At 40.6% G+C, this 25,764-nt stretch overlaps 1 protein-coding gene across 1 annotated transcript; it reads right to left on the bottom strand.

Annotated features, from left to right (window-relative positions):
- Positions 1 to 2,730: 2,730 nt before the first annotated feature.
- PLA2G4F (phospholipase A2 group IVF) lies at positions 2,731 to 25,192 on the bottom strand. The gene is made up of 20 exons (XM_026033431.1): positions 25,082 to 25,192; positions 21,730 to 21,802; positions 20,938 to 21,074; positions 19,471 to 19,599; positions 18,063 to 18,103; positions 17,382 to 17,424; positions 16,104 to 16,170; positions 15,264 to 15,433; positions 13,748 to 13,861; positions 13,203 to 13,240; positions 12,349 to 12,484; positions 11,460 to 11,596; positions 10,066 to 10,288; positions 9,375 to 9,489; positions 8,156 to 8,293; positions 6,859 to 6,966; positions 5,748 to 5,942; positions 5,226 to 5,392; positions 4,384 to 4,570; positions 2,731 to 3,130 (listed from the first exon to the last, which is right to left on the bottom strand). The coding sequence occupies exons 1-20, from the start codon at positions 25,190 to 25,192 to the stop codon at positions 2,910 to 2,912; spliced, it is 2,550 nt and encodes an 849-aa protein (XP_025889216.1). The 3' UTR covers positions 2,731 to 2,909.
- Between the last annotated feature and the right edge of the window lie 572 nt (positions 25,193 to 25,764).

The following is a 25,764-nucleotide window of genomic DNA, read 5'->3' as shown; positions in this document are numbered from 1 at the left end:
TTGTAAAGACAAGTTCATGAAAGTTCAGAGAGAATTTGAATTACCACAGTAGTGCCAAAGTCCTGCATAAAAAAAAAAAAAAAAAAAAAAAAAAAAAAANAAAAAAAAAAAAAAAAAAAAAAAAAAAAAAAAAAAAAAAAAAAAAAAAGAAGAAAACCACAAGCCCTTCCCCTCCTTGCGCTGCTGCCATGGTGGCCCCCTGTCCCTCCCAGACCCAGTCTACACAAGAGCCTCACCAGGCCAGGCCTCAGTCTGCAACCCCAACAGCGCTGGTGGCTCTGGGTGGCCGCCGGGCTCAGGAATTTCCCAAATGGAGGTCGCTGCCTTTGAGGCACAGCAATGGCAGCCCCAGGCCAACGGCCACAGGTGTCCGTTGGAGCCGGTGGGCACCAGCCAGGCCCGGGCTCCTCATGGCGCTGCCAGCCTCTGGGCTTCTCCTCCAGTCTGCTTCAGACATAGGGATTTCAAAAGGAAGGAGAAAGGCTGGAAGATAAAAGGCCGTTCATGGGGGAACAAGATGGCGCTGCCAGGGTTCGAATCCCTATACCCTGCTCCACAACAGCCTTGTCACCATAAGCTGAAGTAAATCAGCTAAATTATTAGGTGTATTCAATGTATCAGCGCTGCAGTGGCACTGACAGAGACAGAGCCCACCCAGGGCCCTAGTGGGTATTACACACAAAATACAGGTTTTGTTCAAAGAACTCGGGAGATTAGGAACAGTCCAGGGGACAGAAGAGGGATAAGAGAAACTGAAAAGAGCCCAGGTAACACTCTAGGGATAACAGGTGGCAACAACAATTCTCTCTGCTCTTCCTAAAGCAGAATTAAGAAACCCTGTATTTTTTCACAGGTTTAGCCTGAAGATGAGGCTATTCATACGCTCCAATTTCCTTCATTAAGGCTGCTGAATGAGTCAAGATACTTGGAAGTTTTTCCTCCACTGCACAGCAATCTTACAGCATGCATGTACATGTCTGCCTGCACAGCATCCAAGCATATCCTATAGAGACAGAAATTTATGTAAGATTATGCAAGTAACCAAACCATGAAGTTCCATTCACATGCACTTTGGAAGGAAAAGCAATAATTCAGGAGGAACAAAGCAAATTACCCATCAAGACCGTATATATGCAAAGGTCAAGCAAGATTGCATGCTGGAAAAAAGGCTGAAGCAAGAATACCCGAATATCCTATATACAAAAGAAAATTCAGTCTTTTCATGCTTTAAAACATTGTGAAAAGCAAGTATGAAATGTCCAATCCAACGAAGGAAATAGGTATCCAGCATTATATATAAAGAAAAATTTTAACATCAATTTGTTCTTTCTCCTATTTTAGCTGAAAGAAAAGAATACTAAGGACAAAGACATCCATGCATTTAACCACTCAATGTTTCAAATATTTAAAAAATAAACAAAGTCTTTAGGTCAGAGTTCTTCAAAACAGACAGTGCCACAAATAAGAGGTGACTGTTTTACTGATGTGTTGTACCATTCCAAGATGAATTTGGAAGTTATATGTCACTTATCACTAACACTGACTTTTAAGTCCTAATAAAATAAGCTATGCACTATAGTATTACAGTGATTTTTTTTGCTTACCTTTGATTAAAATAGGTAAAAGTATCAAGACAAGTCTAAGAAATATTGTAAAAAGCATATTATCAATTTTTTATTAAAAGAAAAATACAGTAAGTTTCCATTCAAGAACTACCTGTTCATAAGTCCTTATGTCATTTTGAAGTGACAGACTTCCTCCCTAATTTTTTGAATACAAAATACATACATGCAGGTCTGTGTTAAAGTTACATATGTAAACAGTGCCCTGTTCATGACAAAAGAATATACACACAAACACATACACACCCTTATACCTATTAGGTACCTTCCACCTGTAGAACACAGTCCTTTCCTCCAAGCTTCTGGCAAAGTGAGGTAAATTCAGCCCCACAACATAGCAGCATCTGATATTTTAATTCACATTTATAAGGTGTATCTATGTCAAACATAAGTGTTTCTAGAACATAGGTACAGAAACAGCAAAAAAACATTCTTTAAACAAGGACCTGGCTGAACTGCAAGCCTAAATCTAATTCAGACTCTATCCCTTCCTCTTCACAGGGAAAAATAAAAAAAAAAAAAAAGAAAAACTGTGGGACTAATAGCATTTCATCAGCTTGTGATGACCAAGTTGTAAGAAGAAATAATTATCTCTTGATATGTCTTTAGTTCCTACATATGAAAAAGAAGACTGTTTTACAAAAAAGTTATTCTGTATTGAACTTTTAGAGAATAAAAGCCATTATAATCCTTAGTGAAAGTAGAAAAGATATTACAGAGCTCTTTGAAACAATGATTTTTTTTTTCCCCTTTTAAGGCCAAACAAGTAATGATCATTCACTCTTTTTAGTATATGGACAAAAGCAAGTAACAAGTTGAAAGTAAAAGGAGACATTTACTCTCTTAATGCAGTTACAGGCCATGGAATTCCTTGACAAGCAATGTAAATGATCATGGAGGTTGAAAAAGCAAGCCAGACAAAGCTATGGAAGAAATCAGTGTTTCCTCGAGTGTTACCACCATTTTTGACAAAAGAGATCCTTCATTCTCTTATCACTGGAGTTTGGGAGATTATCCCTAGAAACATGCATAGCAACCCAGTAACAGCCACTGTAATATGATACTGGGATAGATCATTATCCCCTCTCCTGTTTTTTAAATATAGTAACATCAGTGCTGCAGTGTTATCCCTTTGGTTTTTGCAAAAGCTTCACTTATCTGGAGCAAATTTTCAGTGTCATATATGTACAACTTCCCAGAAGAGTTTCCAGCTTTTAATTTTCAACATCCTGAGTCACACAGCTTTAGTACATTGCAGACTTCCTGGATCCTCAGCTAGGAAGCCAGTCACGTGTTGAGGACTTTCTTTAGCTTTCTCCTTTCCAGAGCCAGATTCAGAATTTTCAAGAGAACATCTTTGCTGTTCAGTACATTGTAGCGATTCACTTCAACCAATCTGTTGAAATCATATGGCTCAAAGGTGAAATTCAGTGTACGGTAAGGAGAATCCTTTCCCTCAATGACAAAGTCACCAAAAGATTTCTCATCTTCTGACTCACGTTTAACTCCTGTAGCAATAAAAATAAATAAATAAAAAACACACCTCAGACTGCCATTGAAGTCGAGTTCTACAAAGAGTATATCACAGCTAACCCTTGAACCTCAGCTGTTTCCCTGCAGCTCCCCTTCAGAGATTTCAGTTTCTAAAGTGCTTGGAAACCAAACCTTAAGTATTATTCCTCTTTCTGCTCCCATTAGTCCTGTGTGTTAAAGTTTAAAGAACATTTGCAGCATGATAAATCCTTCATAAATCCTTCCATGATTAATCACGCTTGAAATACAAAAATGAATTCTTCCTAGAAGTGCTGTCCTACACTAAAATGAAAGATACTTTAAGATATTTCAGTACCCTGAGTTCAGCTGACTTCATTTAGCATATCAAAGAAAACATCCTAACCTCTTCATGCTTTTAATTGTAACTAATTGAACTAATTGACAAATCCCTATTAAAGTCATTTGTTATAAACACTTTTACTTGTTGCTATTATACAATTCACTGTCTTGAGCCATCAGCTGAAAATTTCTCATCAAGAAAAACAGGAGTCAGAACCTGTCCTTCACTTAGTGTTAAATATCACTAAACAGTATGCCTTATATCTCACCTGAGTAGAACAGTCTTGCTTATGTGTCTCAAGAGTTTTCTTCAGGCTGCTGTTTTCTCCCAGCATGGGACTAACGGGACATTGGATTTTCTCTGCAGATATGACTCTATGCTCCAATCTAGTATTCTTGTCCAACAGAATTGGGCCTAACACCCTATATTAATCAGATTAACTGAAGCAAGAATTGTTTTCCTCATCACTTGACCTTACACTATTAAGGGCACAGATCCCTTAGCACCATGCTATGTGATCTGGCATAAATATGGATCCCCTAGTGCTTTGCTGTCTACTGGTTTATTCATGTCCTAGTAAACAGGTCAATTTAGGAATTAATCTCTAATTTATAGCACTCTCCTATACTTAGGACAATTAGAAGAAACAAAAACAACTCTCAGGGCAGAAGCAGGTTCAGAAGGAAGCAAATTGTCTGTTTTGATTCTTCCAGTTCTAAAGTCTCAATTTCTCCACTACTTCTCCCACTCCTTTTTCTCAAAATGATGGAGGTTGATGTGTCTTAAATAAAAGTAATGATTTAATCCTTTTTAGGGGAATGCTAATAGGGAGGAGGTCATGAGGAACACTGGGCCTGCTCAAAATTTCCCCAGTCAATATACTCAAAGGATTTTAACATAGTACTTTTACCAAACAAGTTCCCTTACCTGGAGCTCTGAACTTCTGGAAGGTGTCATTCACCAGTGGGAAATGAAGCACAATGGGAGCCTTTGGATTCTTATCATCCACAAACACGTAACATTCTTTTGGCTTCTTTTTGTCTTCATCATTCAACTGGATTTTTGGAAAAGGAATTTCCTGCTCCTTGCAATATTCCTGGGTCAGTTCTAAAACCTGTTATTAAGCAAAAATCTTTTTAATTGACCATCAGCAACACCTCTAAGGTTTCCTAGCTACAATCCTCACAGGAAATTATTCCTCAAATATTATCCTCAAAAGGATATTTTCACATGCACAAAAAAACATAAATCTAACTTCCAGCCCTGAAAAAAAGACCACACCTTCAACTTTTTTGTTTAGAGAACACTGCTGCCAACTATCAGCAGTTTGCAGTTGAAACATTTGTTCTGCTTCTCTAAATACATTGAGCTTGACTTATCTATATTTAAAAATAGAAAATATGTGTTTACAAGATAACTGGCTTGCATAAAGGAAGTTATCAAAAGTCACTTTTAATTTAAAAAGTGTAGTTATTTTACATGGTTCTAATGACCTAAACAGATTTAAAAAAAAAAAAAAAAAAGAAAAAAGATAACATGACCTTGTTAGGCTTCCAAAGTTGAAGTTTTGAATTGTATTGCAGTACTCACATTCAATCTCATATGACGTTCACAGTAGAAAGCATGGTACAACAAATTTTTAAAGACATAATAGTTTGTTTTAATATACTGTCTCTAGAATATTTGTGTATTCAACACCACAGCAGATTTGTTGCCATTATGAGTATGATTTTGTGCCTCATTTAATAATCTCCAGCTACGTGTCTCACCTCAAAAGGAGCTTCCCAAGAAAAGTTGAATGACAAGATGACATCCACATCCCTTTCTGGCTGAAGAACCAAAGGAAATGGAGAGTTGATAGAAAAACCACCATCCACCAAATACAAGTTCTCATCCATGGGCGTCAGCTGGTTGGGAAATGCATCCAGATGAGTTCCTGGAAGACACTCCAAATAACACACGTAACTACAGTGCTTCATTACATGCTTCTACTTATAAGGCACAAATAAAGCCTACATTGGGACTACAAGAAAGAAGTAATACCAACATACATTGACCTTTGATTATTCAGAAAGCAAAGCGGGCAACATATAAAATACTATAAAGGCCTATAAAATCTGATGAGACTGCCTCGTATGACAGAAGATATACAGTGGATCAAATTCTGTGCTATGGTGTGAAAAGGTGAAAATTTACAAACTTCAGCAGAACAAAGTTTAGCTTATACGTGTTCTACAACACTGCCTATTACAGAATACTAATGCTATTATATATTCCAGACACAGACTCACCTCTCCAAGCGACAAACTTCTTGACATTGACATAATCTTTATGAAGATACAATCCATGCATGAAGTTGAAAGTTTCTCCACATGTGACTCGGGACGTGAAAAAATCTTGGAATATTTGCAACAAGGGGCCACCGGGAATAACCAGGCGGGTTTTCAGCCGTGTGGGATCACGAAAATGGAATCTTCGGCAATCATCTAGAGGAGCCAAGGAAGGGGGCAAAATACATTGCAAATGATAATCCAGCTCCAGCATTTTAAATGGATTCTTCCCCACCCCCACATTCAACCTGTTGACCTATGGCTGATTTTTACCTCAAATCAGTTGGACATTATAGAAAGGTATTACAATGACATTTAAAACAGATACACGTTCTATAGTTGGATAATTTATGTGCCCTATTTAAAATGAACAGCATTACTTTTAAATCATTGTCCATACTAATTCCAAACCCACACGACAAAACTCCTCTAATCACATGACAACATCCCTTCTGTTTTGTAGAAAGACATTAGACATCAACACTCCTTACAGCAGCATTTCAAGTTACAACATAAGAAGTGGTGGGGAAAGAGGAAACAAAACACACATGTAAGGCTGCAAAAGGAGAGGAAAAAATCCCCCCCAACAAGTTACTAGGAGGTGAGAACTATACTTATGCACAACTCAGTTTTTCATGCATTTCCTTTTCACTGTTAGTGTGGCACCACACAAGAACGAACAAAAAGTGAAGAACAAAAATTGACTTTCAAGATTACAAATTCTGGATGAACAACGGAATTAAAACTATTTTTCATCTCATCATTAGCAGCTCAGCTTTTCTTTTACTTTTCTCACGAAGATGACCCCAGAATTGCAGTTTCTGATCAAAACATAACTCCCAGAGCTATCCCAAATTTATAGATATCAAAAGTCAGATATAAAATTAAAAAGAGGAAGAGAAAATGTACTGACCAGTGACAATTACTCTCCTCACCAGGTACGTGAGAAAAAAGGATATATGGCACAAGAGGTATCTAAAATGATTCTTTATGCTAGTCTTAAAAATTACTTACATGACCATTCTAAACACAGAAAGTTCTTGAAATCCAGGTATTTAAAGGAGGTTCTTACCTACAACTTTGACGACATCTTTAAAAGAATCTAGAAAGCCCAGGCCTACGCCAACCACCTTCAGGCAGATATCATCCAAGCTTGCAGCAAAGGCACTGCCCCACATTCCTGCAGGGGAAATACAGAAGTTAATTCTCAGAAGGCTTGTCACAACCAGTGCAGCTCAAGTCCTGCAACTCCACTGCCACTTGTAGCTATCCTATTCCTCCAGGTGATGTTTGGGTTTACACATTAAGTAGGTTAAGGGACACCTTCTGATGCAAGAATCTAATGCATAAATAGCTACAAAAGGTAGCTTCTTCTATCAGCAAGGGAATGAAAAAAACCTAAAGCATAGCATGTTTGAATTCATTTATTACTTGGGCATAACCAAGGCACTAGTTTTAGGCTGCCATAAATACTAACATCTAACATAGCAACCACAGCACACTAGGGACAAGTACTGAGGTAGGTACCAAAAGAGCCTAAACAACGTTCTGAGGTCAACCTTGGCTGAAAACACCACTACCTCAAGCAGAGCAATTTTGAAGCACAGGATGATCTGTTTGGACTCTAAAGTAAATAACAGTCTTCCCTAACCTGTTTTTATTTCTTGATTTTACTGCAATTTATCACTGTAAGAATCTCATTTTGAAGGAAAGGATCTCAAGTTGACACATAGGTTCTGTTCAGCAACATCTGACTGGTTTTGGCTTAACACTGAAATTAAAGTCACCCTCTTAAACTTATTTCTGTTCAGGTCCTATAAAGTACTCTTCTCCCAAAATCTTAGGCAGCCTTTTTACTAATACCTTTTGTCAGCCTTATCCTCATGCAAGTCAGGTAGAAATCATCATGTAAAAACAACAGCAACAACAACAAAAAACACCTCAGATAGCGAAGAATAAAGAGTAAAGATCTTAATACAATGAAGCAGCATGCTACATTGGACAGTCTAAGCCCTGGGAGAACCATTATAGCTAAATGGAATGGGAAGATGCACAAGTAGGGCAAACTTAAAAATCTTGCAGATATAATAAGAACATAAGCACTAGTTTTTGGAGTTAATCTGGTCACACTCATTGGACTGACACACTAGTAAGCACTAGACCTTATTAAGTCTGAGATTAAGAACATCCATCTATAATACTATAAAATTGCTTCTAAACCTTTAGAGAAAGGTTTGGATTTTTTGCCCCCTTCAAATTCTTTGGAAAAGGATGCCCTACAAGAATGCAGGGGTGTAAAGAGATGAACCCCAAAGGCACTATTACTCCTTTCCATTTTCCCTCTTTTGTTCATCACTGTATGATCATACCTTGCAGAAAACAAATCCTGGGCTCTGGACGTTTTTGGATGATCCGTCCCATGAAGAACTCGCTGTCAAAGTCTTCTGTTCGGATAAAGGCTCCATATTTGCGAAACCCAACTTCATAGGGAGTGAACTCACACCATTCTAAAAATGAGCCAACAGATAATTACGACCTTATATACCTCAGAGTATGTGTAGGTGTGAATGCTCATGTGAGTTCACATAAAGCTGACAGAAAAGAAAGTCTCAACTTTTCACCATCACTATGGATTTTCCTGCCACTTTTCACTGCCTGCTTATTTCACCTCCACTTTCAGCCATTCTGATGGCTCCATTTTCCATTACACAGGGGAAAAAAAAGTGCTACTTCACTTCTCATAGCTTTTCATGACACTACTTATCTCTCAACAACCATTACAGTATTGACTTTACATTTCACTTGACCCATTGTCAGTCTTCATTGTTTGCTTATTGAAATGCCCCCTCATGCTTGAAAGCTTTCCACAAATATTTACTGATCAAATTCATCATATTCCAGTTCTGCTTTAAAATTCTTGTTCCTTAAGCATAGGCACACACCCTCCAAAATGAAAGGAAAAAAAGACAAATAGTGGTACCTAAACAGACATAAGGGTTTATGTTTTCACTCTATCCATCATCACTTGTTGCCTCATACTTAAGGCTTCAAGCGTCCTGGAACAGAGGCCTGCAATTTGTACTTCAGTTGTACAACCAGCAAGAACCCAAATTCTTACACACCACAATTTTGATAACACTTGCTGCAAGGTTACCAAGGTATCGTTTTACACTACACAAATCAAATATCTGGAACTACAAATGTAAGATCCTAACTATCTGAATGTCAACTAATGACCAAACATTTTAATTCTCACTCACATAAGGACTTTTTATAAAGAACTTTCCTTTCAGGGCCTGAAAGGGGAATTTTCAATAAAACATGTGGAGTGGCCAAGTTGCAAACTTATAGCTGTAATGAAAGTATTCACAGATCAAGATACTAACACTGCACCAATCAGTATCTTATTACTTCTGTGCTAACCATCTCTTACTTAGCACAATTTCCTTTAGTCATCTACCTGTTAATCAGGTAAAGTATTTCAACAAAAGGGGTACTGAAAATGCATAGGTGAAACAAATTCATATATTTTTTAAAAAAAATACTAATAACAGCAGCAACAACAATAAAAGCCTGATATGTTCATACCTGCAAAGTCACTGCTACTCATATTGGGTCTCACATTGACAGCTGCATAGATGGGATAGGGGTTCTGGGCCCACTTCACTGCTTCTTGCTGATCAGAGAGCTTTGATGGGTCTTCCTGGTTACAGTAAGGAAGGAAAAGCACACTGAGCGAGACAAAAACTGTCCCTATACTCTGATATTCTGAGGCTCCTCTTAGCATCTCTGACTGCAACACAACTGCCAGTTCAAAGTTCCTTTTCTTCCCTCTGTCCATACAGATGGTTACATTCTGCTAGAATATTTCTGCAGTTGTTTATTTAGAATGTCAGATGTTATTAACAATTTCATCTCTCCTCCAAGTACTGATTTCAACTAGCATAACAGCAATACAGTTTTACAAAAATAATATTTTCATTTTCTCAAAGTTTAACCTACCCAGTACAAAAACTATTTGTTTTTAATCATCATTCAGAATAAGAACTTAGCTTTTGGGTTCTTTACATTGCTCTTTTCAAGAGCTCAGGAAGACTTCAAGATGCTTTCTTAAAGAAAAGTGCTGGGAGACCAAAACTGATGAGAACTGATGAATGTACATTCAGTAATACCTCCCATTCTAGAACAGTGCACAAAGCTGGACATACAACTGGTGAGTATGCAGAGCTCCCACCTGGAAGGCAAAGAGCAGTACTCATCCAAATCTCAACTCCTTTACCTTCTGTTGCAGGAAGTACTCCACAATAAGGCCCCACAAATCCGTGAAGGAAACTTTCCGTCCGCTACTCTCCATTGCATTCAGCTCCTGGAAATAGTATTTCAGTCGCTCAGGGGAAAACGCCCCTCCTTTGCTGCTGGACACAGTATCTTGAGCTCTGCTGATTGCCTCTTGAAGGTCCTTCTGTGACCAGTCAGGATCTTTATATAATGTAGATAAACACCTGAAAATGTTACATTAAGATCATCAGTACACATCTGTATAAGCACTGAATTCTAACTAGATATTATTAACTTCTGCAACACTGAACTAAAAATTTGAAAACTCGGCTCCAAGATAAAACACTGTAGAGAATACAGGGGTTTTAACAATGAACCTCTGAACTCAAAACATGGGGAAAAGCCTGAGACCCATAAGCCAGTTTCACCCTGGAGGCAAGCCTACCTTTCAAGGATACTCCAGTCATCATATGATAGTTCATATCGGTCCATCAATATTAGTTAACTCTAAGTAACAACAATCCTCAAGACAAGCAGAGAACAAGGCTGCTACTGCACACAGTGATGAAGGCTACAGCCTCAAGTGCACAGAGGTCTACTTAAATGAGACACTAGTTTGGAGATTTGCCGTCCTCACAGCTGAACAGCTGAACAGCTGAACAGCTGACTAAATCTGTTTGGAAGTGTGGCTTTGAATCAAAAGGGACAGCCAGATCACAAAGTTAGCAGAAGGATGCTCCATACACAGGAGCTGGATTAACAGGCAAAGCTCCAGAAGTGAGGATGACACCGTCAGGTTGCACATTGCTTCACAAACAACGTAATCCTGTGCAAAGAATGATTTCAGCCACTCAGAGCTGAATTGCTGAAACACTCTGGCCATGCTGACATTGCAACACATTGTTTCAGCCTGCCCAAGAGGCAAGTTGGTGCCATTCCTCCTTCCAGCTGCGTGCAACATTTCGGAAGACAGCGAGACAGCTGCCTGCACAGACTTGCTTACAGTGACTTGTATCACCCTTGGTTACCTTCCTGGAAACAGCCAGGATATGTGGAACATACTTCAAGTTAGGGTGCCGGGATCACATAGCAGCTTTACTCATGTAATAAGCTCCAGGAATTCAACTGCCAGAATTGCAAAAGCAGGATATGCATAAACTTTGCCAACAGCTGTACGGGTAAGAAGCGGCAATGACTATCTTAGATCCTTAGCTGAACTCACAGGTGAGCACAGGTAAAACTCTTCACTCTCTGTCTATAGACAGCATAAACGCAGCTTTGGTCATGTTCCTGTATGAACGCTGCCATATTTACCTATACCTATAGGCTTATCTATTTACCTATACCTATAGGCTTACCTATAAGCTTCTGGAACCAAGACCGAGCACAGCTTACCAGGTGGAGCCGGAAATGCCGCACACGTACGCGACGGCATCGAGCAGGCCGAGCTGCCGAAGGGCGGCGAGGCTGCCGTGGAAGGAGGTGAGCGCCCGCATGCCGCCGCCAGAGCCCAGCACTGCCACCACCGGCACCTGCGGGCGGCAAACGCGGCAGCGGCCATCAAACACGTCCAGCCCCCCAAAGGCCCCTACACAACTAATCCTCTTTGAGACTCACTCTTACATAAAGAAGAAATTATTTCTATCCACTTTCCGCATAATCTTAGGTTTGATTCCAGTCACCACTGATTTCACTATATTTTTATTGAAATATTTGCTTATTATAATACAGCGGTGTTGTCACAGGAAAGGTCCTCATTGAAACTGTTATGCATATTTTCCTGCATATTTAATTCTATGCCATAGAGTACACTCGCGGGAACCAAGGTCAAAAAGTTTTTCTCAGAACAGGACCACCTCAAGATCACAGGGAAAGGAATAAGGCTACCTACGAAAAATGCACTGTCCTCAAATAATCAATGAGGATGCTGCTCTTGTGGAATGAACTTCAACTCAACTATTCAGAAGGTACCTTCAACTTCTTGGTTCAGAGTTCAAGCCCCAGATACAGTAACTCAGCTTCAGGGAAGCACAAACATACACCCTGAAATTTCATTTCTTTTGAAACAAAAAATTCAAGATGCTCAAAATTTAAGAAATATAATAAGACTTGACACTCAAAAAGTGGTAAGCTTCAGGTTTCTCTGGCCATACTGAGTATGTTTCATGCCTAGGGACAGTTATTTTAGTTATATGTAAAGAATACTAAAATGTTTAACAGGTTATCCACTAAGTCTCTCTAGTCTTAAGTTTTGCAAGTCTCTCTAAAGTACTGTGCTCTATACCTCATCTTTTGCAGGAAATTCTTTTAAGTTAAGTGCCTTTTTCAGTGCCTCAGAGACTATTTTTTTCCTTTTGTCTAAGAATTCTCTCTCCTCTTCACAGAGATCAAAACCCAGGCGAATATCAAGATCCCAAGTCCTGAAACAGAAATTAAAATGAGGTAAAGTTATGAACTTCCGAAGGATGTATAACTTCTAGGGAAAAGCAGTTGCTGAGAACAGGCATTTTAAGCACTGAACACAATCACTGAATCATTAGATGACTATCATTCAAAATACGCATACGCTAGTGAAGAGTAACAGCAGCACTTAAATCGAAAAATCAAATCAAATACCTCTCTTTTATCTTCTTTAATATCTAAATGCAAAGTTTATGTCAAACAGTCATGCAAGCTAAGCTTCAGGAATTTTGCAGAAGGGAGAAAGAAACTTCCAGTAAGTGAAGAACTTACATATAGAGGCCCTATCAGCTAGTTAGCCAACCATTTGCTTTTATGTGCTGTTCTTCTCTTTCCTTTCCCTTATTTCACCCTCTTGAATTACATAATTCAAGTTCTTATCACTCTCAGTGGCTCTTTCCTACTTGTTAGCACAACACTAATCATATTTACATCTATAAAGCTACTTAATATTAGCATCAATATCAGGATGATGATAGTATTAATAAGCTTAGATTTAAGTATCAGGAGCACACAGAAAATTTGTTCACATGCCAGAAGGACTGACACCAATCCAATGTCCACTGAGATCAATTCCAGAAAATGGGGATTAAAACAAAGCTCTTAATAGTCATGCAGCTCCTCCTCAACAAGAGTTAAGGTCTTTAATTTTCAGAGGTCTCAGAGCTCCTCACTCACATCTCTTCAGCTTTCAAACTCATATCCAAACTTTGTCCCTGGGAAAAGAAAGAACAAATGCTGTAATCAAGAAGTAACTGTAACTACACAGATGAGCCTACCACATTGTCACCGCATACTAAACTAAAATAGCAGTCTTACTCACAAAACTACATCTGTGGAAGAACTTTCCCTTCAACCTACTGAAGAGAAAGGTATTTCCTTCATACTTCCAAGAGCTACAACAGTGAATAAATATGCACCCAAAAAGCAGGGAAAAATAATTATTTCTCAAGGTTTCTTGCTTCTCCCCTTATCTGATACTTTTCTTCCACATCCTGACTATTTGCTTTGGAAAATAGTAAATATTATATTTAATTTTTCAAGTCCTAACCATGAAAATAACATTTTAAAGAACCACTGTGCAATTTCATTGCTTCACTCCAGATCTTCAAAACAAAACTCCTAAAAATGATTTAAAGCTCGACTTTCCAAACGCCTACAGGCAACATAGTGAAAATAATAATCCCAAGCATGTTAAAACAAACGCAGCCTGTTGACATTACCTCTCCCAGAGAAACAGTCCTGTCAACTTTTTGTCCGTTAGGAAGGGAATTAAACGGTACAGTCCCCAGGCCCAGAACTGTAGTATGTTCCTCAATATCAGGGTTCACACCATCCTAATAAATATAAAAAATGTCATCTCAATTTTCTGTCATATGATTAAAAAAAGTCACATTATGAAGATCATTATAACCAAACCTTTTCCAAAACAATCTTGGAGATCCCTTGAGATTTTGGACTCCCTTCCTGCTCTCTACTTATGAAATCTTGGCTGGAATTATTTCTATCACTTCATTAAAGCTCCAACAGGTGTTCTTAATTTTTACATACATACACTCACACACGTGCATTATATATTTATACTTAATATATTTGTGTGCATGTATATCTGCTAAACACTCAAATTTTTGTCTCCCAGTATGTTGTCTCTCAGTATGTCTCGCAAATGTTTGTCTCCCAGTATTCTCACAATAGTTGAAGTGAGTTGTGTCAAAGAACACACAAAGAAACTAGTATTCTTTCTTCAGAGTAGCATTTGAGATAGATACCAGTAAGGTATCTTACTGAGCATCCTAAAACATGTAAACATCCAGAAATTAGGAAATAAGATAAAGGTCCTATGGACAGATATGAGCATGAAAATAAAAACAAAAACATGTTCCCAAGCAGAGCAAATGAAGGTTTATAGTCAGGTAACCTGAACTGCTTTCCCCCACCTTGGGCTATTAAATTATCTTAAAGTAGTGCTGCACGCATATTTCTAGGGAAAAAAAAAAAAAAAAAAAGGAATATTAAAATGATCTTATCAGAGGGAAACACTGGGAAACCCCCCCCAACTTGCTAGTTGGGCCAGAGCCTTCACATCCATCACAGACCTCTCCCCTTGAGAGAAGGCAGTATTTAAATAAACAAGAACTTGTCACCTCTCTCAGAGCAAGCACTGGAGAGGGATAAGAACCAGGAACAACTTATTTGCCACCTGTCAACTGATAAGAGAACAGCAGGATCAGATCAAACACTCCCAGCCCATTATGCTCTCCCCGAGGGGCCAGTAAGAAGCATTTGGGCACAGGGAAAGTGACTTTACTACTTCCCTGTCTCCCTCCTCCCTGAGGCACGAGAGAAATGGTTAAGCAAAAACCCTTGGGCTCCATAACAGCCATTGAAGCAATTTCCTTTACTTGCTACCAAGCAGCTTTCAGTTCAGGTTTGCCACCTGGGCCTGTCTCTATGGTTGACTTCTGCCCTGTTCTCAACTATCAGTCTCTGAATTTTTGCTTACTGAAGTCCAGATTTCTGCTCTTCAGCTCATGTTTTCTGACCAGTTACTTGAATACCATACCAAAATCTTGTGTTCCAGACATCTGGAGAAGACTTTGGAGTTCTTACAATGATCTTAAGCCAGTTCAATTTCTGTTTAAGAACATTCTTATGGACCAAAGACACTGTCTTCAGGACAGATTTATTCAGAGTAAACTGTAAACTCTGTGGCTGTTGGCATAGCTACTCACTACTCACCTGTAAGACAGATATGGTTTGCTCCAGCTCCACTTGCAGTTCTGGGTGCATTTCTTTATCCACATGAAAGGCAAATGAGGTTCCATAGTCCTGCTCACGGTCAGGTTCCCAAGGGATACACAGCTGTTTCTCATATGCCCCTGGAACAGACAGCTTGACCTCACAGCTCCCTGTGTGACAATATGGACATTAAACTTGGAAGTTCAGATCACAGGAAATATTTAAATGTATGTTGAAAATCAAATACTAACGTTAGAAATATAGCTGAGACAAAGGAGACAAGCAAAGAGCCCCAAGCTCCCATGTTTATAAATATATGATGGGACCTGTTGAAGGGGACAAAGCGATTCTTTTCTTGCCAGTGTCCAGACAGAATGAGAGGCAATAGGCAGAAAAGGAAACAGGAAATTCCACTTGAACTTAAGAAAAAGCTTCACTGCAACGGTAGCTGAACATCAGAACAAGTTGCCCAAAGAGGCTGTGGAGACTCCATCACTGGAAATACTCAAAGCCTGACTGGAAACAGGTCTGAGCAAGCTGCTCTAGCTGACCCTGCTCGAGTCAGGGTCTGTATCAGATCTCCAGAAGTCCCTTCCAACCCCAACTACTACGCAGTTCTACAAAGTCTCTCTCATGTAGTGCCCTGCAGAAGTGAACCAATTTGGCTTTAATTTTTGATGCTGTATTAACTATTAATAATATATTAAAAATTTAAAAGTCAGTTTTGTAGGTAGCAAATACAAACACACTTTCTAACCAAAGCATCAGGTCTCCCCTCTCCCTCAAGGCAGAGATAACGCTGAAAAGCAGACCTGCCTTAAATTCTGCAGGCAGCCCTACCTTGCTGTTTCTCTTTTGAATTTTCCTCTCTCTTGAGAGTGCCCTGCAGAGACAAGCAAGGATGAACCTGTAAAAAGAAGAAATCAACTCTGGTTATGAGGTTCAAGTTCACTTCTTTGCTGACCTACTGCAGGAGGATCGGGTTTACTAATGTACAACCCATTCAGACCCAACGCAGCACTTCTTCAATTCTACCATGACTTCCTGTCCTGAACTGTCCCTGTCCTCATGAAGTTTAGGGTCTCGCATCATTCAGTCATCAGCTTCCTTCTGGGGCAGGAGATGAGAGATTTAACGGGCCAAACTCCTCCAGTTGCTTGAAGTTAAGACTGATTTGCTGAGGGGCGTATGACCACAAGAGTCTCTCTCCTGTGGAACTGTCTGCAAACTGTGCTGTCACAAGAGAATGCACGTATATCTGAAACATCACCACAGATTTATTTTTGTTTTCCCTGCCTTACTCATAAGGCCTTTAAAACAGTTACTCATTCTTAACTTCAAAACACAGGATTTGTGACAAGTTAGAAAAACCATAAACTGTTCCATACAGGAACAATTGTTCCATACAGGAACCATGTGGGAGGCAGAACTGCAGTTCTGAAGTAAATATAAGATCCAATTTCATTTTATATCACTGTATTTTCAAGTTCTACAAAAAACTACAAATTAAGTCATACTTAGAGATCATTTTTAGGAAAGAAAATATTTAACCTAAATGAAAATATCATTTTTTTTCCTGAAAAACATATAAACTCTATATTTCAACAACGATGGATTTTTTCCCACCTTTCCTTTTTGTTTTATTAGAAAATATCTATCTAAAAAAGCCTTAATTCACACAACTAACAGAAAACCAAAACAAAACACAGACTGCATTCTGAAATATTGCAGTCCCTCCCATTTGGAAAGGAAGAGAGGTAGCAGTAGCTGTACTTTTAACATATAATGCACCTTATTTTAGTCTAATATTTTACCAAAAGAACAGACAAATGACCCAAGAGGAAGCCTCCTCCTTTTGGACAAGTGTTATCATCCCCTCCCAGACTGAATCTCATTACTAACAGTACTCAGAAAAGCCTGAAAATAGATTTTAATATAAGAAAGTAGGTCATTTCTGAGCAGCAGCTAGGTGAAAGAACTCAGGCTAGTCCACAGGACTCAGCAGCCTTCCAAAGGCAATTTCTGCATCCTTTTAAGCAGTTGCTTTATGCTCTACTTAAAACCTGCTTTAAGAAGTAAATTACAATATGTTATCTAACTGATTAGTTGTACACTCACCACAAGGACTCCATTGGTCAGAATCTTGGTAGGGGCATCTGAGCTGTTAAAAGAAGATTAATATAAATCAGTTGTTGTTTCAGTTTGCCTCATCTTTCTTTACAAACTAATTGCCCAAATAACAAGGTGAAGAAGGAAGGTCCTCACTGTGAGAGAAATCTATGCAAATTAGACTCCAACACTAAGTATATTCCCCTTCACAACAACAACAAAAAATAATGAATAAATCACTACTGAAGGAGGAAATTCCCTTGCAACTATAATCACATTCTATAAGCTCTTTCCATCTTAGTTATTTTGATATCCTTGAGGAAAGCTGAGATTAGACAGACTATCATACATGTATGCTATTCAGGTGACTGCACTGCAGGGTTAGCTATGGAAGCTTTCCTTCAGCGAAATAATTAGCTCATTTCAAAACATCAAAATTCTTCCTTTGAAGCGTTGTCATTCCTATGAAGTCCAACAAATTTGTATTTCTTCAGGAAATCCAAAGTTTTGGTGATTGCAATTTTAAGGACATCTGCAATCAGTCTTTGGGGAACCAACTCAGAAAAAGCATAGAAAAAGCAAGACAGTAGCATGTCTGACTACTGCACAAGACTATCATTGCACAGAAAATACAGTTAAGGGAACATATCCACAGAGCACAAGTTCATTGAACTCTATATTAAAACTCACCATTTCTCCAAGTAAAATTCTACATCCAGCTCTTCATTAGCCTTTAAAAATACAAGTTGGACATGGGTCATCTTTGACCTTGAACATGATTAAAACAAGTTCTTCTAACAGATTAAGCCTTCCTCCAGTTAAAAACCCATCATAAATACTGTTCTCCTTACTAAAGTTGCAGTTTCCAGTTCCACGGTAGCAGATCAAGGGCCACATTTAGTATTCCAGAAATAGGACACAGTGGGAAAGATGAAATATAATGCAGCCTCTTCCCATGTTCACAGATGATTTAAATTACCTGTAGCACTGCATGACTAACACCTCCCTCCTAAGCACATACCAGTTAGTCTGCTTCCAACCCCACCTCCTCAAGGCCCAGACTTCTCAAGCAAGCCCATCACTGGCTCACCTTTAATCCAGGCCTACGAGAGCAGGGTGTCTGAGGCAGACTCAGATGATCAGACTCATGATAGGGCTTTAGCTATGCCAGCTATGCTATTTTGCAACAAAGCTATGAGCAGGTGGCAAAGGAGCCAAGAGCAGCCGATACGTGCCAGTTCACCTACACAGATCAGCTTAAACATGACTGAAGACAGCATCTCAGAGAAGATAAGCTATTCTTAGGCTTTTGACTTAAACACAGATGTAATCCTTGCAGGAAAAGACTTCATTGTTGCAAACTGATGAATGAGCAAACCCACAGTCCCCAGAGCAATTGCTAACTGCAAATGCCTTGCATTTATGCCTTGCTTACACCCTCCTTGACTGCTGGAGAGAGAAAAAAAAATCCACTCCAAGGGTACTTCAGCATCTGCTGAAAGAGACTGATCACTCCAAGTTTCCTTTAGTTGGGTATCCAAAGGAACTACAGAAAAATCTCAGATGACACCACATATATGCTGTCATCTTATGTTGCAAGATTTTCCCTTCTGGTTTCTACAACCTAGTCAGGGCAATCAACATATACTTATGTCCTTGCCTTGGAGGACGTAAGTACTCCTACACCCAAGTGAGAGTCTACTGTCCTAATCAGGGAGAATTTATGATTCCAGATCAAGATTTTCCAGTTTCCTGTTTACACTGAAATCCAAGCAGATAAGAAGCCTCAGTTCCTAATGATCTGGGATCCCTCATGGCAGATCAAATACAAGAGGCATTCAGACATTCAGCAACTATAATATTGCCCCTGCAGAAGCAGCAGCCTATATGATCCCAAATACTATTAAGCATTTGCTATACAAGACCAAAATGGACCAACGTGTAACAAGAGCTTCCCCATAAAATGACACTTTTTCAAAGTGGCTTCAAAGAGGCACCAAACCTTTGCAACGGCGAGAGATTCACTGCCAGCACTGCCCAATTTCTTTAACAATCTACAGCTTTTCAGTGTTCACTTTGAAGAGAAACTTGAACTAACCTCAGAGTTGAGCCTGAAGGTGCGCAGCAGAGGCTGGCCGGGCTTTATACCCCCCACATCAAAGACCACGGTAGTGAGCTCGTCACTAACTAGGATGTCCTTGTCATAAAGGGTCAGTTCCAGTATGTTCTAAAAACAGAGAGAAAACCAGCATTATGTAAGAGATGATGATGAAAATCTTAACGGTTGGAAGCAATGGAAATTATAAATATATACATGTTAATACATGCATCTCCCCTTTCCCGTTGCTGAAGAGTGTTTACTGCTTCCTCCAGGGCTATCAGTACCCTTGAGCACAAAGTCTCCAAATAACCACGTTCAGCTAAAAACCTTCCTGAGCACCCAAGCAAGAGAGCTGTCCTGCTGACGTGCATGGGATGCCTTGCAGCACCTCAGCCCTGCACATGCTTGCCCGAGAAGGAACAGCGGGTTGCGCTGCCGCAGCATGAGTCAGGGTGGGATGCGACAGGACTCCTTGCTTCCCGCTGAGCACCACCCCTGCACGCAGGAAAGCCTAGCAGCAGCTCATGGAAACAGACAGGAGCTGCACAGCTCACCCAACAGCCCTGCAGCAGGGACAAGCTCAAGGCTGAGTGGAGACCTGTGCTGATGCAGCCTCAAAGCTGGAGCCAAACTGAGGCCAGAGAAAGAAGATATTTGCATGCTCTGAAATTTTGGACAAATTGCAAGAAAATTGCAAACAAGCAACACTTCATTTGGTCATCAAATCATTACAGAAAGGTACAGAAGTAGGAGAAAAATCACTTCTCGTTAATAAATATCCCCTTTGCAAAGCAGAAAAAAAACTTTTAGAGCAATACTGCTACACTAAAAATATATTTTTTTAGTTTCCTCACTTCTGCCTCTAATATCCACTTTAAGAAAAATGCTGAAAATCTGATTTTTCATTTCTTCATTAGAATCTGCTGGGCAGCAGACAGATGTAATGTGTCCCAGGCTAGGAGTCTGAACTTTGTTTTTCTCCTCCATCACTGGAGCTGATGGTTCATTCAGTCAAGTCTTGCTAAGCAGCAGCGGTGTGAATTTACTTAGTTCCTACTTTTCTCACTAAGCCAATCATGCTACCCACCATACAGGACCTTAGGGCAAGTACAGCTACAAGAAGACAACGGGGTAGAAGCAGAAGCAATCCTGAAATAATAGTTTCCATCATCAAGTAAACTCCTCAACCTTTATCAGGTAATACCATAACAACTTCTCTTTCCTGAGTTTTTAAGGACATCCACAGAAAATGAGGACATCCACAGAAAATTCTTCTAGTTGTGATTTGCAGTTACAAACTACTGACATTATCACTGGACAAATATGGTAGAGTGTTTGGTACTGCTGAAAATGCTTTAAGAGTCATCTCAGTTAAAAAGTAATGTTTCTGAGGGTAAAGATCCTTCGGTTTTGAATGACATATCAAGAGCAAGCAACAGACATAGCCCAAAGTGGGCCCCTCACCTTGACAGCACTGTGGATTCGATACTGGAAGGTTTCGTTCCATTCGGGGTTATCCGAATTGTCGACCACCTGAGTTCGCGACACCACTGGAGACGCAGTGGGCAGCTTCAGTTCCACAAAGCAGTCTGCCTTGGACACTGCAGCAAAGATGTAGACATGTCTCAGAGGTACTCTACTCAAATGTGTCCCTTCCCAATAGCTCCTCATTTTCTGGTTCTTGTTGTATTATAAACATGTGAAAAATTAAAGCTGAACTTAAGAAAAAAAAATCTGGAGAATGAAGCAAATATACCTTTGAACAGTAGCAAACTGCTGCATATTATTTTTTTTTCATCCAAAGCATAAAGCCCCGTATGAAGGGAACTGCTGTATGAAATAAAAGGGAAGTTCTCCCTATCACAAAAGACTACTGCATGGTATCAGGCCCAAAGCAAAATCCTTCTCTTGCCATCACTCAGTTTAGTCTCTTACAGACTTCTATTAATTTGCCATAAGCTTACTGCAGGAAATGCAGCTTTTACCTGAACACTTTCATTTACAAAGTTTTGCTTCCAGAGTCAAATATCTAACATTGTATTAGATGAAGGAACAACTCGATTTTTAAGAGAAAAGAAAGCAACTTCAAAGTCTTTACCTCTATTCCACTTTTTGAGATCGATTTCTTTCTTAAGATATAAATAGGGGCAATACACTGTGTGTAGGTTTACGAAGCTGCCATAATAGTACTACGTGTGTTGCAAGCATTCACTGAACAAAGCAACAGCTTTCTTAACACCTCGATCAAATACTTACACAGATCTGTACCCCTGATGTTTCTGGCACGGAGAACTTTTACTGTTAGGTTGTAGTAAGGGTGCTTCTCCCACTGAAAAGACAGGAACAGACTCAGCAGAGCTCGACTTCAACTTGAGCCTCTTCTAAAAACCATGTGAGTGTCCGGGCAAGTGCAGAGATATGAACCAGACCAGCCCCACAACCTATAAATAACTCCCAGCTTTGGAATAAGAGCAATACCATAGGAGACTAGAACAAAATTTAACACCCCTTCAGCAAAGCAGTGAGTGATGTCTTAGGCTAACTCTTCACTCTTTAGAGAAAAAAAAAATAAGAAGCCCCTTATTTAGGATTTCCTCTAATTACAGATCAATTTGCAACCGCTTCATTAACTCACTGCTGCTGAAGGATAAATAGACTGAACCTACTCCAAATAATTTTCAGCATGACTTGAATAGTTTAAGAGAACGTGCCAAGGACACATATATCTGTGCAACAGCAGACGTGCCAAGAAGCTGAGTGGCATGAACTGAAGAGGTAAGGAGCACATGCAGTTTAAACGCCGGGGGCAGGGGAAGAAAAATATTTCAAAGACTCCCTCTCTTGTATTTCATGGCATATTTCATGGCTCTTTAAGCAAGAAAAGATTTTGTCTTTAAATTTACATCCTTGCTGGACTGTTCCTGCTACTAGCGCTGTAATTGTGTGCGCTGCTTTAATCAGCATAGATCCAAATGTAACCCTTGTTCTTGCAAGCTTCTGGGATGATATTTTTGGAAGGTAATATTAATATCTAAATACCCTAATGCAAAGTTAAAAAAGGCTCAATCCTAGAAAAACACGACAGCAGGGAAAGGGCTGGGGAAGACATGAAAAACTATCTCAAAAGGTATATAGTGCTGAGACCAGAGACCCAGTATTGTGTAAGACTAGAAATGAATGGGATCCTGCCCCTGCTCCATCAGTTACAGCACCGTCCTGGCCCGCTCAAGTCCTGTTAGATTCTGAAAACACATTTCAAAAATGTTTCTATAAGTGGTTGCTAATTGTATGTTCCTCATTTCCTGCAAAGTTAACTTGAGGCCACAGAATTTAAATCTCATATATGTTAGATATTTATTGAGAATTGAAGTCAATAGGATAAGTGCTTATACAAAAGTAGCCCTACATAGCACTAAACAGGATTTAAAAATAAAACAACAGAAGAGTGGACTTTGCTCAAGCAGGCTCTACCTTATAAAGGGAACTGTATTTTCTAGCTTATAAAGACAGATCACAACCTTAGTAAAGCTGTTGTATACTGGGGGAACTCTCTACATTCTTAACGCTTTAAGATATTTGCTAGTATTTGCAAAAGAAGAGCACGGTAACACCAAGACATGCATATTAGACTGCACAACTTCACCTTAAGTGAGTGCCATCCACCCTGAGCACCCAATGAAGTTAAGCATTCCTTCAGGTAAAATTACATGGATAAGCTAATTCAGAGATTTCACACTCAGGTGCCACATTAAGTCTGTGCAAACAAGTGTAAGTTACACTGTTTTTACCATTAAAGAGCTCATTTGCAACAATAATATGTTGAAGATGACCCTTTTGTTTCTGGGATCAAAATGTGCTTTTGTACTTAACTTTACCTGGAGCTCTGCTTCTCAGATGGTAATTTTTCTTCCTTGGTGAGCCTTTCCTAATCACCTTTATTTTCTTAGGTCACTGACACCAGTTTCTCAGGTAAAGTCTGCCCCCATCCCCTTCACCTCCCCAAGTTGGGAAATGGGCTACCCAAGGAAATTCCAAGTCCTGAAGACTGCAGGAACCAATGGCTCAAGGGTGTTGCAGCCCTCCAGGCTGTTGACAAGCAAAACTGTGCAATCCCACCACTGTCTAAGCAACCCTTCGCTAGCGACTGCTAGCGACGTCAGCCCTCCCCGATGGCCTCAGACTGAGACACTGCAGCAAAGGCGGCGCAGGCTGCGAAGACTCTGCCCTGCCCTGCAGCCCGCGCATCCTCTTGCTGCGGAGATGCCCCTGCACGGAGTCACGTGCCAGCGGGAGAGGTAATCCCCTTCCAACGGTCCCCAACCAAAGTTGATCCGTAGGCAATCATTATACGGCCGAGGGTAAGTTACAATTTAGGTGTGGGGAGCAAAAGGGCCATATAACCACAACGCGTCTCAATTTGCTCCCGAGCCTGTGTTATCAGTTATAGCAGAACCTCCCCTCTTATCTTTGCTAGTTATATTTTAGCTGAGGCAGAGCAATGCTGTAACCCGTGACAAGGTGAACTCACAGAGTAAGGAAGCATGGGAATATCAGGTGTGATTTATCTGATCCCAAAGGAAAGGTAGGCAAGATGTGCATATGGGAAATTCCTGGCGGAAGAGCAGCTCTCTCTAGATGCTGGTGGTCTGTGGTGTACACACAGGACAGATACAAGAAACCAATTTCTATTTTACTATTTCCTAGACCCTTTCTTCAGAGCTCAAGGGCGCATATGTGAAGAAAAAAAAAAATCAAAAAAAAAAAACCCAAACCCCAAAACAACACACATCTATCTGCACCTTGCATCTAAGCCAAAGGTGTTGATGAGGTAGCTGGGGACTGAATTGCAGGTTACAGAATCCAGTAGTTTTCATTATAACCCTGAATAACTGCCTGGAAAAGAGCAGCATGTCAGTGCTAGGGACTCTCTACGGGTGCAGAGGACCCCTCACAAACAAATTCAATACAGAAAGGTTCTCAATGCAGGGAGGAAGCAGCAGGACAAAGTGGCTACCACAAAGAAGGGTTGGGGAAAAGGACCCCAGCCCCCCTCACCTTGCTCCTGCTTCCCAGAGAGCAGAGCTGCCCACAAATCCCATCCTCCCCGTTCCAGGGCAACAACCACAAACCAGGGAAGGGTGATCCCGTTGTCACTACCTTAACTGCTGAGGCTGTACTGCATTATAAACACAAGGAGGTTAAATCATAGTTAATCTTTGCCGTACTTGAAAGCATTGTGGGTAAGGTACACGGAGAAGAGGGAAGGAAAGTTAATCCAGGGTGTTCTGAAAGAAAACACCTATTTTTGCCCCCATTGACAAAAAGCCAGGAGGGTGCTGCCTCTCTGGAAAGCTACTAGTTTAATTCTGTTCCCCCAGACCTAAGGAGATAGCCCTCCTCTGCACTCACATGCAGGCTCCAGCTTGAGTAAAAACCTGGAACCTACTCTACCATTGTTATTACCTGGAATTTTCCTCCCGTGAGCTATGCTTTGATATGTTATCGCCAAGCACAGGGCTGGTTTTCCACGCGTGCGGCAGGAGGAAGCCGCTGGCAAGCGGCGCGCCAAGGAATGTGATCCCACAGCGAGTGCCACGGTTCACCTTACCCGCCGGTGGAAGAAGCCCGTCTCCCTCCTCTCCTTCCTCTGGAAGAGCACAGCGGCCAGCAAAGGCAGCACGCGGGGCGGCACTGGGCCCCGCAGCAACTCATGGAGCATGGGAGGAAAGGATCCGGGAAAAGCTCGACAGGAGCACAGAGGCCGGACGGCGTTCCCAGAGCAGCGGCGACGCCGGGCTCCCGGTCCTGGCTGCAGCTCGGCGGGGAGAGGCGGAGGTGTGGCCTGGCGCTCCCACACGCGGCAGTGGGACAGGCGAGAGGTAAGGGCGGGAAAGGCGAGAGCTAAGGGTGGCCGAGCAGAGAGCCATGACGCTGCGTGTGGGGGAAGGTTCCACGCTGCCATCAACTCGCAGCCTCCAAACCCTCAGAGCAGAGGTCCTGCCTCGGCTCCAGCAGCCTGACTTAGGCCTGGGACCACAGCACAGCCCTCCTGAGGTTCAACACACCCCAGAAGCACGTTTCTAGATAGAAAGAAATCCCCATCTCGCCAGCCCCAGGCAAAGCCGAGCTCGCCACTGACAGCACCTCTTTAGGAGGAGCCCTGAACCAGATTCACCTGAGACCAGATCCAGTCTTCAGCAAAATGCATCAGGGAATACTGACCCTCTCGCTGCTAGGGCAGAATGCCTGAATCTCTCTCATTTCTCATTTCTGTGAAGCAAGTGTTCTTGA

The sequence above is a fragment of the Nothoprocta perdicaria genome, unplaced genomic scaffold (genome assembly GCF_003342845.1).
Source record: "Nothoprocta perdicaria isolate Ctin4 unplaced genomic scaffold, notPer1 scaffold_129, whole genome shotgun sequence".
NCBI classification, from domain to species: Eukaryota; Metazoa; Chordata; class Aves; order Tinamiformes; family Tinamidae; genus Nothoprocta; species Nothoprocta perdicaria.
The sequence above is the reverse complement of the archived record's forward strand: the minus strand, read 5'-3'. Positions and strand labels throughout refer to the sequence as shown.